The 16,406-nt window shown below is 38.8% G+C and overlaps 1 protein-coding gene across 1 annotated transcript in view; it reads right to left on the bottom strand.

Annotated features, from left to right (window-relative positions):
• LOC132815691 (collagen alpha-1(XXVIII) chain-like) overlaps window positions 1-16,406 on the bottom strand; it is a 238,398-nt gene that overhangs the window by 195,966 nt on the left and 26,026 nt on the right. The window contains exons 9-10 of the mRNA XM_060824756.1: window positions 13,232-13,276; window positions 9,975-10,019 (exon numbers count right to left, since the gene is read on the bottom strand). Coding sequence (XP_060680739.1) covers window positions 9,975-10,019; window positions 13,232-13,276 — 90 coding nt within the window. The remainder of the gene's footprint in view (window positions 1-9,974; window positions 10,020-13,231; window positions 13,277-16,406) is intronic.

The following is a 16,406-nucleotide window of genomic DNA, read 5'->3' as shown; positions in this document are numbered from 1 at the left end:
TATTGATGTTTTCATCCTTCCATCTGATGCTGAAACAGAGCCAGAGATCAAAGATGAAGGGTGTTGAGTTTTCTTTCTTGTTCGATATCTGTCAGCCTTTCTTCAAAGCCATGCAATAAATGATGAGCACACAGGCCTCACCTCAGTTTTAAGGCCTAAGCTTGTACAACACACAGTTTGGGAGTTGGGTACAGAGAGTAGCTGCTTAACCTTTGCATGTAATGGAAGTTCTATCTCAAGGATAAGGCTATCACTGAGGATGTAAGATAGCAGATTTTGCTACTGTGTTCAATGGACTGTTATTTAGTGTGATCAAGCATGAAGGTGTGCTTAATTATGATTCATTTTTAAGATTCAGGAACATTAATTTTTAAAATAATTTTACCATGGCAATATAAATGATCACTCAATACCATTGGTAGAAATTTTACATAGGTAAAGGTAAAGTTTCTATAGCTCCAGAGGGCTACTCCCTCATTAGAGAGACAGATGACCGGTGATGGATTTAAGCTGAGGATCACCACGCATTAGGTGAGGCTGAGAAGGAGAATCCTTCAAGATAGCCTCAGCTGGTACAGGAATTGAACTCATGCAGTTGCCATCATTCTGCTTCACAAACCGGCTATCCAGCCAACTGGGATAAAGAACCCCAGTGTCAGCATGGCCGAGGTGTAGGTCATAAACATGTTCCACATCATAGGACTTGGTGGTCTGAGGCAGCCTGCAGAAATACAAGAATATATATGCACAGATTCACTTCCTGCAGAAGTGGAAGCAGCTACTCCAACTACTGTGCCTATTCCTTTTATGAAGGGCAGGAAATCTTAAGTGGTCTTTAAGTGATTCATGATACTGGCACCTTTCAGATGTATCCATACATTCACAACCCTGCTCAGCCTGTGCTGTACACTGAAATATTAAATAACAAAGCACCATGAATATTGTGAGCAATTTGCATCACTATCGACAAGTATGCATCATGATCCCACAGCCTTTTTTGTTTGACCCAAATAACATGTGAACATCCCAGAACTTTCCATCTCTGGCTTTTAGAGTCATAGAGTCATAGAGATGTACAGCATGGAAACAGACCCTTTGGTCCAACCTGTCCATGCCGAGCAGATATCCAACCCAATCTAGTCCCACCTGCCAGCACCCGGCCCATTTCCCTCCAAACCCATCCTACTCATATACTCATCCAAATGCCTCTTAAATGTTGCAATTGTACCAGCCTCCACCACTTCCTCTGGCAGCTCATTCCATACATGTATCACCCTCTGCGTGAAAAACGTTGCCCCTTAGTCTCTTTTATATCTTTCTCCTCTCACCCTAAACCTATGCCCTCTAGTTCTGGACTCCCTGGCCCAAGGGAAAAGACTTGGTCTATTAATCCTATCCATGCCCCTCATAATTTTGTAAACCTCTATAAGGTCACCCCTCAGCCTCCGACACTCCAGGGAAAACAGCCCCAGCCTGTTGAGCCTTTCCTTATAACTCACATCCTCCAACCCTGGCAACATCCTTGTAAATCTTTTCTGAATCCTTTCAAGTTTCACAACATCTTTCCAATAGGAAGGGCACCAGGATTGCATGCAATATTCCAACGGTGGCCTAACCAATGTCCTGTACAGTTGCAACATGACCTCCCAACTCCTGTACTCAATACTCTGACCAATAAAGGAAAGCATATCAAATGCCTTCTTCACTATCCTATCTACCTATGACTCCACTTTCAAGGATCTATGAACCTGCACTCCAAGGTCTCTTTGTTCAGCAACACTCCCTAGGACCTTACCATTAAGTGTATAAGTCCTGCTAAGATTTGCTTTCCCAAAATGCAGTACCTCACATTTATCTGAATTAAACTCCATCTGCCATGTCTCAGCCCATTGGCCCATCTGGTCCAGATCCTGTTGTAATCTGAGGTATCCATGACACCTCCAATTTTGGTGTCATTTGCAAGCTTACGACCTCTTATTCTCGCATCCAAATCATTTATGTAAATAACAAGAAGTAGAGGGTCCAGCACTGATCCTTGTGGCACTCCACTGGTCACAGGTCTCCAGTCTGAAAAACAACCCTCCACCACTACCCTCTGTCTTCTACTTTTGAGCCAGTTCTGTATCCAAATAGCTAGTTCTCACTGTATTCCATGAGATCTAACCTTGCTAATCAGTCTCCCATGGGGAACCTTGTCAAATGTCTTACTGAAGTCCATATAGATCACATCTACTGCTCTGCCCTCATCTATCTTCTTTGCTACTTCTTCAAAAAACTCAATCAAGTTTGTGAGACATGATTTCCCATGCACAAAGCCATGTTGACTATCCCGAATCAGTCCTTGCCTTTCCAAATACATGTTCATCCTGTCCCTCAGGATTCCCTCCAACAACTTGCCCACCACCAAGGTCAGGCTCACCAGTCTATAGTTCCCTGGCTTGTCTTTACCGTCCTTCATAAACAATGGCACCACATTTGCCAACCTTCAGTCTTCTGGCACCTCACTTGTGACTATCAATGATACAAATACCTCAGCAAGAGGCCCAGCAATCACTTCTCTGGCTTCCCACAGAGTTCTCGGGTACACCTGGTCAGGTCCTGGAGATTTATCCACCTTTAACCGTTTCAAGACATCCAGCACTTCCTCCTCTGTAATCTGGGCATTTTGCAAGATGTCACCATCTATTTCCATACAGTCTATATCTTCCATATCCTTTTCCACAGTAAATACTAATGCAAAATATTCATTTAGTACCTCCCCCATTTTCTGTGGCTCCACACAAAGGCCGCTTTGCTGATCTTTGAAGGGCCCTATTCTCTCCCTAGTTACCCTTTTGTCCTTAATGTATTTGTAAAAACCCTTTGGATTCTCCTTAATTCTATTTGCCAAAGCTATCTCATGTCCCCATTTTGCCCTCCTGATTTCCCTCTTAAGTATACTCCTATTTTCTTTATTCTCTTCTAAGGATTCACTCAATCTATCCTGTCTATACCTGATATATACTTCCTTCTTTTTCTCAACCAAACCCTCAATTTCTTTAGTCATCCAGCATTCTCTATACCTACCAGCCTTCCCTTTAACCCTGTCAGGAATTTACTTTCTCTGGACTCTTGTTATCTCATTTCTGAAGGCTTCCCATTTTCCAGCCGTCCCTTTACCTGCGAACATCTGCCTCCAATCAACTTTTGAAAGTTCTTGCCTAATACCCTCAAAATTGGCCTTTCTCCAATTTAGAACTTCAACTTTTAGATCTGGTCTATCCTTTTCCATCACTATTTTAAATCAAATAGAATTATGGTCGCTGGCCCCAAAGTACCCCCCCCCCACTGACACCTCAGTCACCTGCCCTGCCTTATTTCCCAAGAGTAGGTTAAGTTTTGCACCTTCTCTAGTTGGTACATCCACATACTGAATCAGAAAATTGTCTTGTACACACTTAAGAAATTCCTCTCCATCCAAACTTTCAACATTATGGCAGTCCCAGTTGATGTTTGGAAAGTTAAAATCCCGGACCATAACCACCCCATTACTCTCACAGATAGCTGAGATCTCCTTACAAGTTTGTTTCTCAATTTCCCTCTTACTATTGGAGGGGGGAGGGGGTGCTGGTGGAGGTCTATAATACAATCCCAATAAGGTGGTCATCCCTTTCTTATTTCTCGGTTCCACCCAACCAACTTCCCTGGATGTATTTCCGGGAACATCCTCCCTCAGTACAGCTGTATTCTAGACTAAATTTAATTATCTATTCTTTTGAACTGAAAACAAGCCAATGGCCTTCAACGTTTCACCACCTGTCATAAACTAATGCAGTACACACAATTTTACATTAACATACCGCAGAGGTCTACAGCCATGTGCTTCTGTGCAATACCGGACAAGGATCACTGTTTCAAAAGGACTATGATCTTGATTTTTTTTAAAGAAAGTTTTTATAGAAATGAGCCTTTTCATCTACCTGTATGATAATCCCTTCAGAAATGATTTTTAATACATATTATATATTTTTCACATCACTGTCTTTACAGAAGCTGCAACCAAGACCACCAAAACACACATACAAGCACATATAAGGATTCCTATCAAAGGTGTTCTTGGTATATTTACACTCCCATGCCAATTTTCTTTTCCATCCAAGAGGAAAATGATCACTTGAGTCTAAAAGTTAACAATCAAAATTTTGTACAGTCCTTCAGCCATGGCCTCAGCAATTTTGTTCACTAATACTCAAAGTAAAGCAAGTATTGCAGTCGCCACATTAATCCCATGGCACAAAGTCAGCTGTGAATAAGAATAATGCACATGCAGATTTTCATTCACAGCTATTTAGCTCAAAGACATCATTCTATTCTGAAAGGATTAATAATAAATCCAATTTCACATTCCATAAATGAAGATTTGGGACACTGCTCACAATGAATGTTCAAAATTGCAAGACTAGCATATCTTGTAAATTCTATTCCAAGCCAATACATATTCAATTATTGTTATACTTAGCACTGTGTTTTCTAACATTCAATCCTAAGACTAACTGAATTTACTGACATTCCAATCAAGTATCCTCCAAATGTTTTACTGTTATCAGCTGTATTACTTCAAATCTATTTCATTACTTGCAATAACTTTCAAATTATGTACACTCATTCCCATTCTGATTCATTCGTTAAAATGTTACCTTAAGAATTCTCCATGAACTATCACAAATCATTTCCTTCCTTTTTCCTTTTACAGATATTGTTATAGTCCTTTGCTAGATTGTGTATAATGATTGATTTTCCTTTCACTGGGTGTCAATCAAGCAAAATATACCAGTGGTTTGCTGCAGTAGTGGTTTAACCTTGAAGTGGCCTTCCCGGCCTAGACTATTTACACCAAGATCAATATCAGGAAACTTCTGCCACTGATCTTACAGATGGAAGAATTGAAAACAGTTATAATCTCAGTTACGAGAAACTGCTAGAAAGACATTGGTCTGGGGAAGGCATTCTTAGAAAGTAGTCTGGAAACCAATATAAAATGAAATTCCTCAATCATCTAAAAACACATTAATGGCAAAATGGGTGGTAAAAGGAGGAATACAGTGGATTAGGGACCAAAATTGGGTTTACACTTACAGGCAAGAGACATGACTGAGGTATTAATAAATACTTTACATTTTTTTAACCTACAAGGCAGATGCTGCTCAGATCATGGCAACAGAGGAGGAAACTCAGTCTCTAGAAGTGTTTAAAATTGATAAGAATGTGCTTATGGGAAAGTTGCCAGTACTTAAACTTGAATGCACTGGGACTAAATGAGACGCATCCAAGGACTTTGTAGAAAGTGAGAGTAGAAATTGCAGAGGCACTGGCAATAATCTTTCAATCTTCCCCGGATTTGTTAGTGCTATCAGAGGATTGGAGAATTGCAAATCTTACACATTTATACAAATATGTTTTAAAAATTGGCTTAGCAAATACAGACCAGTCAGTTTAACCTTGGTGATGGAGAAACGTCTAGACATAATTATTTGGGGTTGAATTAATAGTCACATAGAAATATGTGGATTGATTCAAAAGAGTTAGTGTGGATTTGTTAATGGAAAATCATGTCCAACTAATTTCCTAGACCTCTTTGAACAGGTGGCATAGAGGATTGATGAGAGGAAACTGTTTATGTGATGTAGATGGACTTCCAACAGGCATTTGATACAATGCCATGCAACCGTGTTTGAGAAAAGTAATAGATCCCCAAAGAAAAAGGCCAGTAGCAACATGAATACAAATTTGGGGATAGGAAACAGAGTGGAATGGTTAATAGTTTTTTTTTGTGCTGGGCAAAGGTGTGTAGTGGAGATGCCCAGGAGTCAATATTGGGACACTTGCTTTTCCTGACATTTAGATATGATCTAGATCTTAGTGTGTACAGGACAATTTCAAAGTTTGAGAATGACATAAAACTTGGAAGAATTGATCATTTTGAGGAAAGCAGTGAAAACTTCAAAAGGATACTGATATGTTAGTGCAATAGGTAGATAATTGGCCGATGATGGTCAGTGCGGTGGTGCACCTTGGTACAAAGTATATAGAGAGACAGTATAAAATAAAGGTTACCATTCTAAAGCATGTGCAGGAGCAGAAAAACCTGGGTCTGTCTGTACATAAGTTTGAAAGTAAAAAATGAGGTCTGCAGATGCTGGAGATCACAGCTGAAAATGTGTTGCTGGTCAAAGCACAGCAGGCCAGGCAGCAGGCAAGACAGGGACACAGAGCTCCCAATAAATTGTAAAGTATTCTGGGCTTCCTTAATTGGGACATAGGGTGTAAGAGCAAGGAGGCTATGATAAATTTAACTAAGACACTGTTTAGACCTAGACCTAAGCTGAAGTATTGGGTGCCACACCATAGGCTGGGTGTAAGTACATTGGAGGCAATGCAGAAGATGTTTATGAGAATAGTTCCAGGGATGGTACACTTCAGTCATAGAGTCATAGAGATGTATAGCATGGAAACAGACCCTTCGGTCCAAATTGTGCAAGCCAACCAGACATCCTAAATAAATCTGGTCCCATTGGCCAGCACTTGGCCCATATCCCTCTAAACCCTTCCTAACATCCAGATGCCTTTTAAATGCTGTAATTGTACCAACCTCCACCACACCCTCTGGCAGCCCCTTCCATATACACACCACTCTCTGTGTGAAAAGATTGCCCCCTTAAGTTCCTTTTAAATCTTTCCCCTTTCACCTTAAACCTATGCCCTTTAGTTGTGGACTCACCCATCCTACAGAAAAGATCTTGTCTATTTACCCTACCCATGCCCCTCATGATTTTATAAACCTCTATAAGGTCACCCCTCAGCCTCCAACATTCCAGGGAAAATAGCTCCAGCCTCCAATCCTGACAACATCCTTGTAAATCTTTTCTGAACCCTTTCAAGTTTTGCAGCATTCTTCCTATAGGGGGGAGATGAGAATTGTACATAATATTCCAAAAGTGGTCTAATGATTGTCCTGTACTGCTGCAACATGACCTCCCGACTCATGTACTCAATGCTCTGTCCAACAAAGGAGATTGGAGAAGTTAAGACTGTGGTCTGTTTTCATTGGATGGTTAAGAGGAGACCTGCTCGAAGTTTTCAAAATCATGCGGGACATGGAGAAAAATGCCCCCACTCATAACATAATCTAAAACCAGATGACATCGTTTTAAAGCATTTCACAAAAGAAACAAATGCGAGGTGAGAGAAACTTTCCACACAGTTGTAGTTATGATATGGAATGCATTTCCTTGAAATGTGATGGAGGCAATTCAATTGACAGCAGAAGATGAGTATTTAAATAGAAACAATTGTAGGGCTATGGATGAAAAAGTAGTGTTCTGACAGCCTGTGTAGATAATGGACCTACTTCCACACTTAAAACGTTTGTGAATCAGCGATGCAGGGAAGAGTGGAGTGTTCGAATAGGGGATTAATTTGTTAAATTCTGACCTTTGATCTTCAAAGTCCAAAAACAAATCACATTGGCAGCTTTTCTTTGTGGTGCTTTCCTGAGTGGATTTCATGGAAGTGAGGTGGGAAAGCCAGAAACCCTAACGGCTAGCCATCAATTGGGCTAGTGGCTGCAATTCATTGCAGTCCTCAATAGTGAAAATGCAAAGCCACTGACAATGCATTTGGACACAACCTGAAAAATAGGTAGTAATTTGGTGTTGCTGTCAAACTATCGCATTGATGCTGGGCAGAAGGATCAGAAAATATTCCCATAAAAACATTTTTTTAACAAAAGCAGAAATTGCTGGAAAAGCAGGTCTGGCAATGTCTGTGACGAGAAATTAAACATTTTGGGTCCAGTGACCCTTCGTCAGTTCCAAGGAAAGGTCACTGGACTCAAAACGTTACCTTTGATTTCTCTTCACAGATGCTGCCAGAGCTGCTGAGCTTTTCCAGCAATTTCTAGTTTTGTTTCTGATTTACAGCATCCGCATTTCTTAGTTTTTATTTTGTACATTTTTTCTGCTTAAGCTCAGTGCAGATTGGAGACTGGTTCCTTCTTTATGGCTCAGTATATATATTTGCTTAGCACAATTTTTGAAGCATCAACTAACATTTCTGCATATGCAAGTTTGGACCACAAACTAAAATCTTGTCTTTGTTGAAAATCTTGTAAAGAATGGTCCTTTCATGAACGAATCTCCGGAGATAATAGAGAGTGGCTGATGCTCATTGGAGCATAATATAGGGTGGATGTTTTCCCCATTGTAACTCCATTATGATTTAGTCCCTTCCCCCTCTCCCTACCTCTTGTCATGTTTGATGGTTTGCATTGCCCTTTGCACATCAATGATTAATTTGAAACATGGGTGACTTACAGCTGGTGGTTAATAAAGGGAAAAAACAAAGGCGATTTGGTAATGGTAAAAAAATTCATTTGAGTTAGGTTATAAAAAGAGAGGATACATTTTCTCACAATAGGTAAAATGCTTTATCTCCCCTTCCAATTTTGATTTAGCCCCCTCCCTCTCATCTTACCTCTGCACCAATTGGAAAATATCGGTGATTTATTGGTAATGATTAATAGTTGAAAAAATACTATGAGTGATTTGGTGACAGGGAAAAAGAGCTCTTTAGTTTTGAGGTCTTTCTGGCTTTTAAAAAAGACGACTTTCTGTGAGGCAGCTGGTGCTGCAATGCTAATGTTGCTGAACTGGTAATCCAAAGGCCCAGGCTGACATTCTGCGGGTACAGGTTCAAATCCCACCATGGCAGCTGGTGGGCAGTGCTTGTAGTTTGATTTGGTGGTGGGTTTTCAAAAAGAAGGGTAGATGTTCCCCAGTAAATGGAGCTTGTTAGGAAAGGGCAGAAAGCAGATTTGAGTTTATATTGAACCATGAAATGCAAATAAACAGTTATGGAAGACAGACTGATTTATGCTTCGGTAAATGGACGTTTAGCAACATAATATTTGTAAACATTGTTTTTCTGATATTCCTTGTTAAGAAGGGGCATAAAAGAAGACACATGTGATTAACAATCAGTTTATTCTGAAAATGCCAAATTTTACCAAAGTATGGACTCCCACTTAGTAACAGAATTTCAACAAACCCATGACCAGATAGTCAAACTATATTGGATTCACTGATGTGATAGAAAGCCAAACAAAAATCACAGATTAAAGAGTCACATAAATGCCTCTCTCTTTTGTCAACTTTCTTGCCCAGGTAAAGTGTCAGTACAAACATTGAAACAACTTATCAAGGCTTCTTAAACAGCAGGTCCCACACTTGTGAAGTCTACCATCTAGAAGATCAAGGGCAGATATCCTTGAGAATAATGCCTCCAGTCACATACCATCCTAACTTGGAACTGTATTGCTGTTCCTTCATCATAGCTGGCTCAAAATTCAGTAACTTTCTACTTAGCAACACCGGCAGCACCTTTAGAAAATTGACTATTGTGGTTAATAATGGGATGCATTACCACTTTCTGCAAGTCAATTTGAATTGTGCAATAAATGCTGACTGTACCAGTCCTGTGTACTGTCCCTATCCTATGAGTGAATTAAAAACAATACTCATACACATAAATTGAATTTTATAGGGGTCTGAGGGAGAGTGGTCTCTAGTGAGATGCTTGACAGAATAGGATGTGAAGTCTAATGTCATCTTGATGTCAAGATCATCTCACTGCATCTTAAGCAGTGTAGCTCATTCTATTTTTTCTTTCCAGGTCTTCAGAAATGGCCGATTCTGTATCTCATTAACCCTGTGTGCTGGCATAAACCATTGCTAGACTCAATAAGATGTTTGGGACGGATCTCAGTTATTAAAATCCTTTAGTCTTGCCTTCAACAAATGGAATACAAAGAAAAAAAGTACATTTTAACACAACCAATGTTATTACTTTTCTAACCAATCGTATTTAGCACATTCAAATATAATTTGGTTGATAATTTAGCTTTAGTAATTGAAAACTGAAGGTTCATGTTCACTTACCATCACTCCTCTTTCTCCACTTGGACCTGGTGGTCCTTCAGGACCCTAGAAGATTAATGATAACACTATAAGCTGTTTAAGCAAGTGCCAAAAGTTCTAACTGAAGGTTGAGGGATTCATAATGATATATTTGATTTTTCTAAAAGATTTTTAAATCATTGAACCCCAACTGATGATGTCAACCTGCAATAGTTGAAGCAAAAGTGAACTGACAGTGAAGAGATGTAAACGATTAAAGAAGTTTTTTTACATCTGAGAAATACATTTTACAGAAGCATATCATATCCATGGATGTTTTCTAATTATTTACTGCACTAAGCAATGTCATTTAATACTTCTAGGCCTGAAAACTGCAATGCTCTTCCATTCAGGCTCTGATCACTCACTTTTTATCAATTTGTTCAGAACTTTGCTCTTCTCCTTTATAAAAGGTCCCAGTTGCCCAGCACCCCATCTTTATTAAACTGCATTGGCTTCCCATTCCCCAGCACCTCGGATTTAAAATTAACTATCCCATCAATGTCTGGGATTTTCATAGGCCTGTAATCCCTTGAAGCCTCTGAATTCTCCATTCCTCATGTCAATGGTACATTCTTCATCCTTCACTTCACAATTAACTAAATTCCCTTGTTAGGCTTATCAGTCTCTCTATGTCATTAAGAAACTGTTTTAATAAACCAACTTATCATCCAAGTTTTTAATCACTCTTCCTAACTGTTTTCTCAATATTTGTTTCCCTCACTTTTACCTGTGGATATTTATGCTAACAGTGTGATAAATATGTAAACTGCTGTTCATACATCATGGAGCTTCAACAATTATAAATCTGCAATAACAAAAACATTTGCATATTGTAGCAGCAAAAATCCTTTCGACTATTACTTCATAAATATGTAAACGTTAGCAATGATTCACTTAACAGTTACACTAACTTTCCATAATATTATTGCACCAATGCCCAGTTCCTTTTAAAAGCTATTAGTATGACAACAATCTCTCGCTCAATTTCAGCTCAAATGGAAAGAGTGCCACGGGACATCCTTCTTACAGTTGAATGTAACTAGTGGTGAATTGATGGAAAAGTGTCTTAATTTTCTTTTCTTTTATAATTACACCCACACAAGGCTGACCAACCTTTTCAAAACATTTGTGACACTGTTATTCAGGAAGGTAGGGTGAAACACTGTGAACATTCAGCAGTAGGGGACACTTTATCCCTTGTTTGTGTGAGGGAAAGGGAGAAACATGACATCATGATAATCAGATTCTGTTACTGTACCTCAAATTCACCTAGTATAAGCCTTTCAAATGATATCAAAACAATGTAATGTATTTTCAATGAGATGTTAAAAATTTTGAATTTTTTTGTGTAACTATGAACAGTAACATGCATTTATGTAGTGCTTATAACATAGCAAGACATTCCAAAATCACTTCTCAGAAACACATTCATACAAAAATGAGCACTTGGCCATGAAGGGACTGAAAGGTGACTGAAAGCTTGGTCAAAAAGATCATTTCAAAACCATTGTAAACAGAGAGAGAAAAAACAAAGTTAGTTAGAAAGGAAATTGCAGAGCTTGGGTCTAAATGACTATCAATCATCAGGTAAAGGAAATGACAGATACACATAATGCCAGAGTTGAAAGAATGCAGAGTTTTCAGAAGATTGTAGACTTGAAAGAGTTTAAAAACAAGGAGGGGTTTGCACCTCAGAATTGGGATTTTTAAAATGAAAACTTTGATGGATTGAACACTTTGACATGTATAAACAGAAATTTGTTCAGTTAGACATAGCAGAGGCTTGGATTATAGAAAGTTTTCAGAATATTTGAGACTGGAGAAAATGAAGCATGAACATGAGGGATTCACCATATGTGCAATGATCCAGAGGTGGAAGTAGAAAATCTTAAATGGCAAGGATACACAATTAGAAACTCAGCTCAGGATCAAACAAGATGTAATTAGTCTGAGGGAGGTGACTGGAATAAAAATAAATTTAAAAATGTGAAGTAAAAAATCTGGAGACTCCAGGATTCACAGAGAGACCACATGGTGGCAATGGTTGCCCATGGCAACAGCAATGGAACTTCACGCTACCTCGGTCATCAAGATCTATCTACCTGACCAAACCAGCCCCAGGTCATATTTACCCCACTTTGAGGGTTCTGGCAATGGAGGTACCCTTTCCCATTGCAACTAAAGTCAGAAGTCACACAACACCAGCTTATAGTCCAAAAGATTTATCTGATCACTTTTGATCACCTGCAAAGAATTGTTATTCAGTCTGTCGACACTCCACTCACACTATTTATACTTCTGTGTTGGCCTGTAATTATCTTGCCATTATCCCTCCATCTATAAATTCTGTGCTACCCTCCATTTCACCTGCCAAAGAAGCAGCACTCCAAAAGCTTGTGATTTCAAATAAACCTATTGGACTATAACCTGGTGACGTGTGATTTCTGATTTTGTCTACCCTAGTCCAACACTGGCACTTCCATATCAATGCAACTAAAGTATCAGCAATGGACACCACAAGTGGTTGCATTGCTGAAGCTGCTCAGTTGATGGCCTACTGATCAAAGCAACACCTCTAAGGGACTAAGTTATTATCCTGAATTTTGATGGCGACCCTAGCAGTGGTTGAACTATGGTGATTGCTGATTCATGCTAATGAGGTGATCTAGCATCCGCTGTAATAGGTTATGACTTTATCAGTTATATTTACATAGAATCTTATAGCTAACAGATAAGACCTGAACCCAGATGCCTGAAATGAAAGGATAAGGGTGGTATTGTTGCACTCAGATTTCAAAATGTGCTTGTTCTGAAAATACCAGTGACGCAAGCTAACTCTCACTGGGTGAAAGTTTCAACTTTGCAAAAATACAATCTGACTTTCTTTTCTAATGATTTCAAAGTTAGCTTTCTGCTATGCTCCACCAAAAATGCATATATTCCCCATTATTCCTATGAAACTAATCATTGCTGGTCATCCCTCAGAGTGTGAGAGGGAGCTTAATCTTAATAAGCAAATTAAATAAATTCTGTTGACTGTGATTTATTTTAGTGCAAAAAGCAACTTCTTCATAAAAATTATGAGCACAACAAAAGTACTTCTGTTGCTGCTACCTTTTGAGCTTGAGATTTTTGCCCTCAGCCCATTTTTCTGTCCTTTAACAGCATTTCTTTTTATATATAGAAAGTGAAGAAAAGCTTTAATGAAAAGATTGGTAAATGGAAAGTATACATACATGGTCACCTTTTGTTCCTGGGATCCCACATTCACCTTTTTCACCCTGCAGTGAGAGTGATAATAAAATTGTCAGCTAGGTTGCCAGTTTGACAGATCCTTTCTACACACACTGCAGAAAAAGACAATTGATCAGAATGCTATAAAGTATGAATATATCATTAAACTTGTGAATATCCATGAACAATTAAGTTATTCTCCTGTTTCCATGCTTTTAAAATATTTTTAAAAGTTGCTAATATATATTAAATAAATATTCTATAAACTAGACATATGCAGGTAAGTACAATCATGTTTCACATAATAACAGGCCTTTCAATCTATCTAGTTCACCCTGTCCACATGAGTAATATTCTAAAAGCCCATATTTTATAATCTCCATTTCCTTTACATGTTTAGCCAATTTAATCTTGAATACTGACCTAGATCAGAACTTTACACCACACCCAACCTCCAGCCCTCACAGCTGGCTGCAGTCTTGGTCGAGTTTAAATAAAATTGGGTGGGATGGTGGAAGGCCCACCATACCTCGGGCTACAGCCTCTCCTGATATTTTACAAATGGCACAGTAATGTCAGAGTGCCCACCCACCCTTGGGCTAATTAAGGAATTCAGTGGCCAATTAAATGGAGAGGCTGCCATGTAAATCCTAGCAGCCTGACTGTTCGTTTGTGTTCATGGTTGGGGGCTGGGGTTGGAGAACTGTCTCCCCTCTCTCTTGGAACCTGTGCGTGATGGAGAAAGTTCTCAACTGGAAGGACCAGCCCAGCTTGACCCCTCCTTCTCACCTGCTGATTACCAACCCTCAGCTCCTGCCGGACTAGTCCCAAAAAGACTGCAAGGAGTCAGGAAGGAGCAAAATTGTGAAAAGAAAAGGAAACCTTGTCCTCCAGTTCTCCTGCTGCGAAGAGAGGATGGTATAGTCGGGGCCATCAGAAAGGTCCTCTTTCGTGAAGACTGGAGAAAATCCAGCTTTCCCTATGCGCTGGCATGGGATATTGCAGCGATATCATATGGCTGGGATTTTCAAGTGTGTCAGCAACAGGAGGATAGGAAGAATGTACTTCCCTGACCTGTCTGCAATTTTACAGTGGGATAGTCGAGATCTAGCTCAGCACTCCCATCCTTGCCCCAGCTGAGTCCAAGTGGGCAAGCAATGACTATGTAAAGACTATCTTCCACCTGACCTCCAATCAACCTCAATGTTGAAGAGTTCAGGGGTGGGAGAAAGCCAAGCAAGTCATCCTGTTTAACCTCTTGTGGGAAATGAGGGCAGCTCTCTCAAATCTTCCTTTATACATTGGATTAAGATTTACTTGATACTGTCACTTGTATGTAGGAACAGTGAAAAGTGCATAATGGTTACCACGTTCCAGAACCATCTTGGATTATAGGATAAACTATTGAATAAATTCTACAAATGGTGAAATGCTGAATAAATTAATATTAAATTGATATTACCAAAACTGAAACAGCTTCAAAAGTTCACCTTTCCTCTTCGTAGCCTTACCCTGTCTGTTCTTCCACTCAGTGCTGTCTGACATTGCCCCCAATAGTGTTCCTTCTTCACCCACTGACCCACCTTGGCCTCCTTGCTCCTCAGCTCCCACCCCACCATGTAACCACTGCTCTTACTAGGACCTGGAATCCAGGCTACACTGGAACTACTTGTAGTCTGTTAGGGCTTCCCATGGCTGAGGCAGCATAAAAAGGGTGAAAGTGGTTTTCAGTTGACATACAATGGCTGAGGAAGATTTTTAGTTGAAACAGCATTGTCCATAGTCTGATGTTTCTAAGTTAAGCGTAAGCTAGAGCAATTGGAGTCTTCGTAGGAGGAATCAGATGAACAAGATTAAGAAAGCACACAGAGTCCTGTTGAATGTGCAGCTGCTGCTTGCACAGAGACAATTTGATATAGTAATTTTTTGAGAAATTCTGAAACAAGCCTCCATATCAATTCAAATAGAACATAAGAGGGAAGATAGAGAAAAGAACAGATTGCAATAGGGCTTTTCTCAAGATACCCCGTCTCTCAGTACATATCTGAAAATGCCTCTTTTTCTCCATGAAAATTCCTTCCTTTGTATGTCTTTAATCTAATCAACATATGTTAATTTTCCCTTTGTCCAATAAAATTTACTGTATCTGCTCTCAAAAATGTTAATGTGCAACTTTCGTCTGATATCCATCTCTCTCATAAAAACTAATAGAAGGTAATTGTAAATACTACCTTTTTTTATCATTATCTACAAAATCACAATCTTTTTCTTTCAGAAATCCTATTTCACTGTAACCTTTATTGATATATCTGTAAAATACTTTACTTTTCCTTTTGATGTTTTTGAATAAATTTCCTTGATTTCTCTTTTAGCTTTGGTTACTTCACTCAAAATCCAGTTTTCCAAACTCCCTTTTATTCATCATTACTACTCAAGAGTAATTATATATCAAGTTTCCTCATATTAATTTGTTTTTATCTTCAGTATTCATCCATGATATCCTAAAACTAATTATATCCTGTGCTAAAAAGATACATTTACTCTATATTTTCATATTCTAGATGCTAGCTGCAGTCTAACCAGAGTTTTAAAGCTTCAGCATAATTTCGCTGTTTTTATACACATTGCCTCCATTTATGAAGTTTAAGATCCCATGTACTGTTCTTACCACTCTCTCAATGTGTTCTGCACCTTCAAGGATCCATGTCCATAAATTGCCAGATATCTCTATTGCTGCACACTCTCTAGAACTGTGCCATTATGTCTATGTTGTTTGCTACTATCTTTTATGGCAAAATTATACAACTATCAAACAATTATCTTAATTCTAGTGGGCAGTTACTTGATTTAAGTTTAAGTATTACAAATTCAGAATAATAAACATAATGAGAGCAAAGTATTAATTGCCCATTTATGAATCAATTTAATTATAATTGATGTAATTGAAGGGCATGTGGGCCATTTTGAGGTGAAATCATAAACGAGGCAACAGACAAAAAAAAGGCATTTAAACTCTAAAATTATAACAATATTTAATGAACAGCTTTATCTTCCCACCTAAAACCAGCTGAAAACTTATTACTGTTTTATGTCCTGGACCATCTTCTTGTAACAAATTTATTTTTAAGAACTGTTTAAAGGTAAGATTAAATTTACATATCTATATCTTAATCATTT

Source organism: Hemiscyllium ocellatum, chromosome 5 (assembly GCF_020745735.1).
Source record: "Hemiscyllium ocellatum isolate sHemOce1 chromosome 5, sHemOce1.pat.X.cur, whole genome shotgun sequence".
NCBI classification, from domain to species: Eukaryota; Metazoa; Chordata; class Chondrichthyes; order Orectolobiformes; family Hemiscylliidae; genus Hemiscyllium; species Hemiscyllium ocellatum.
This window is presented reverse-complemented; position numbering and strand designations above follow the sequence as displayed.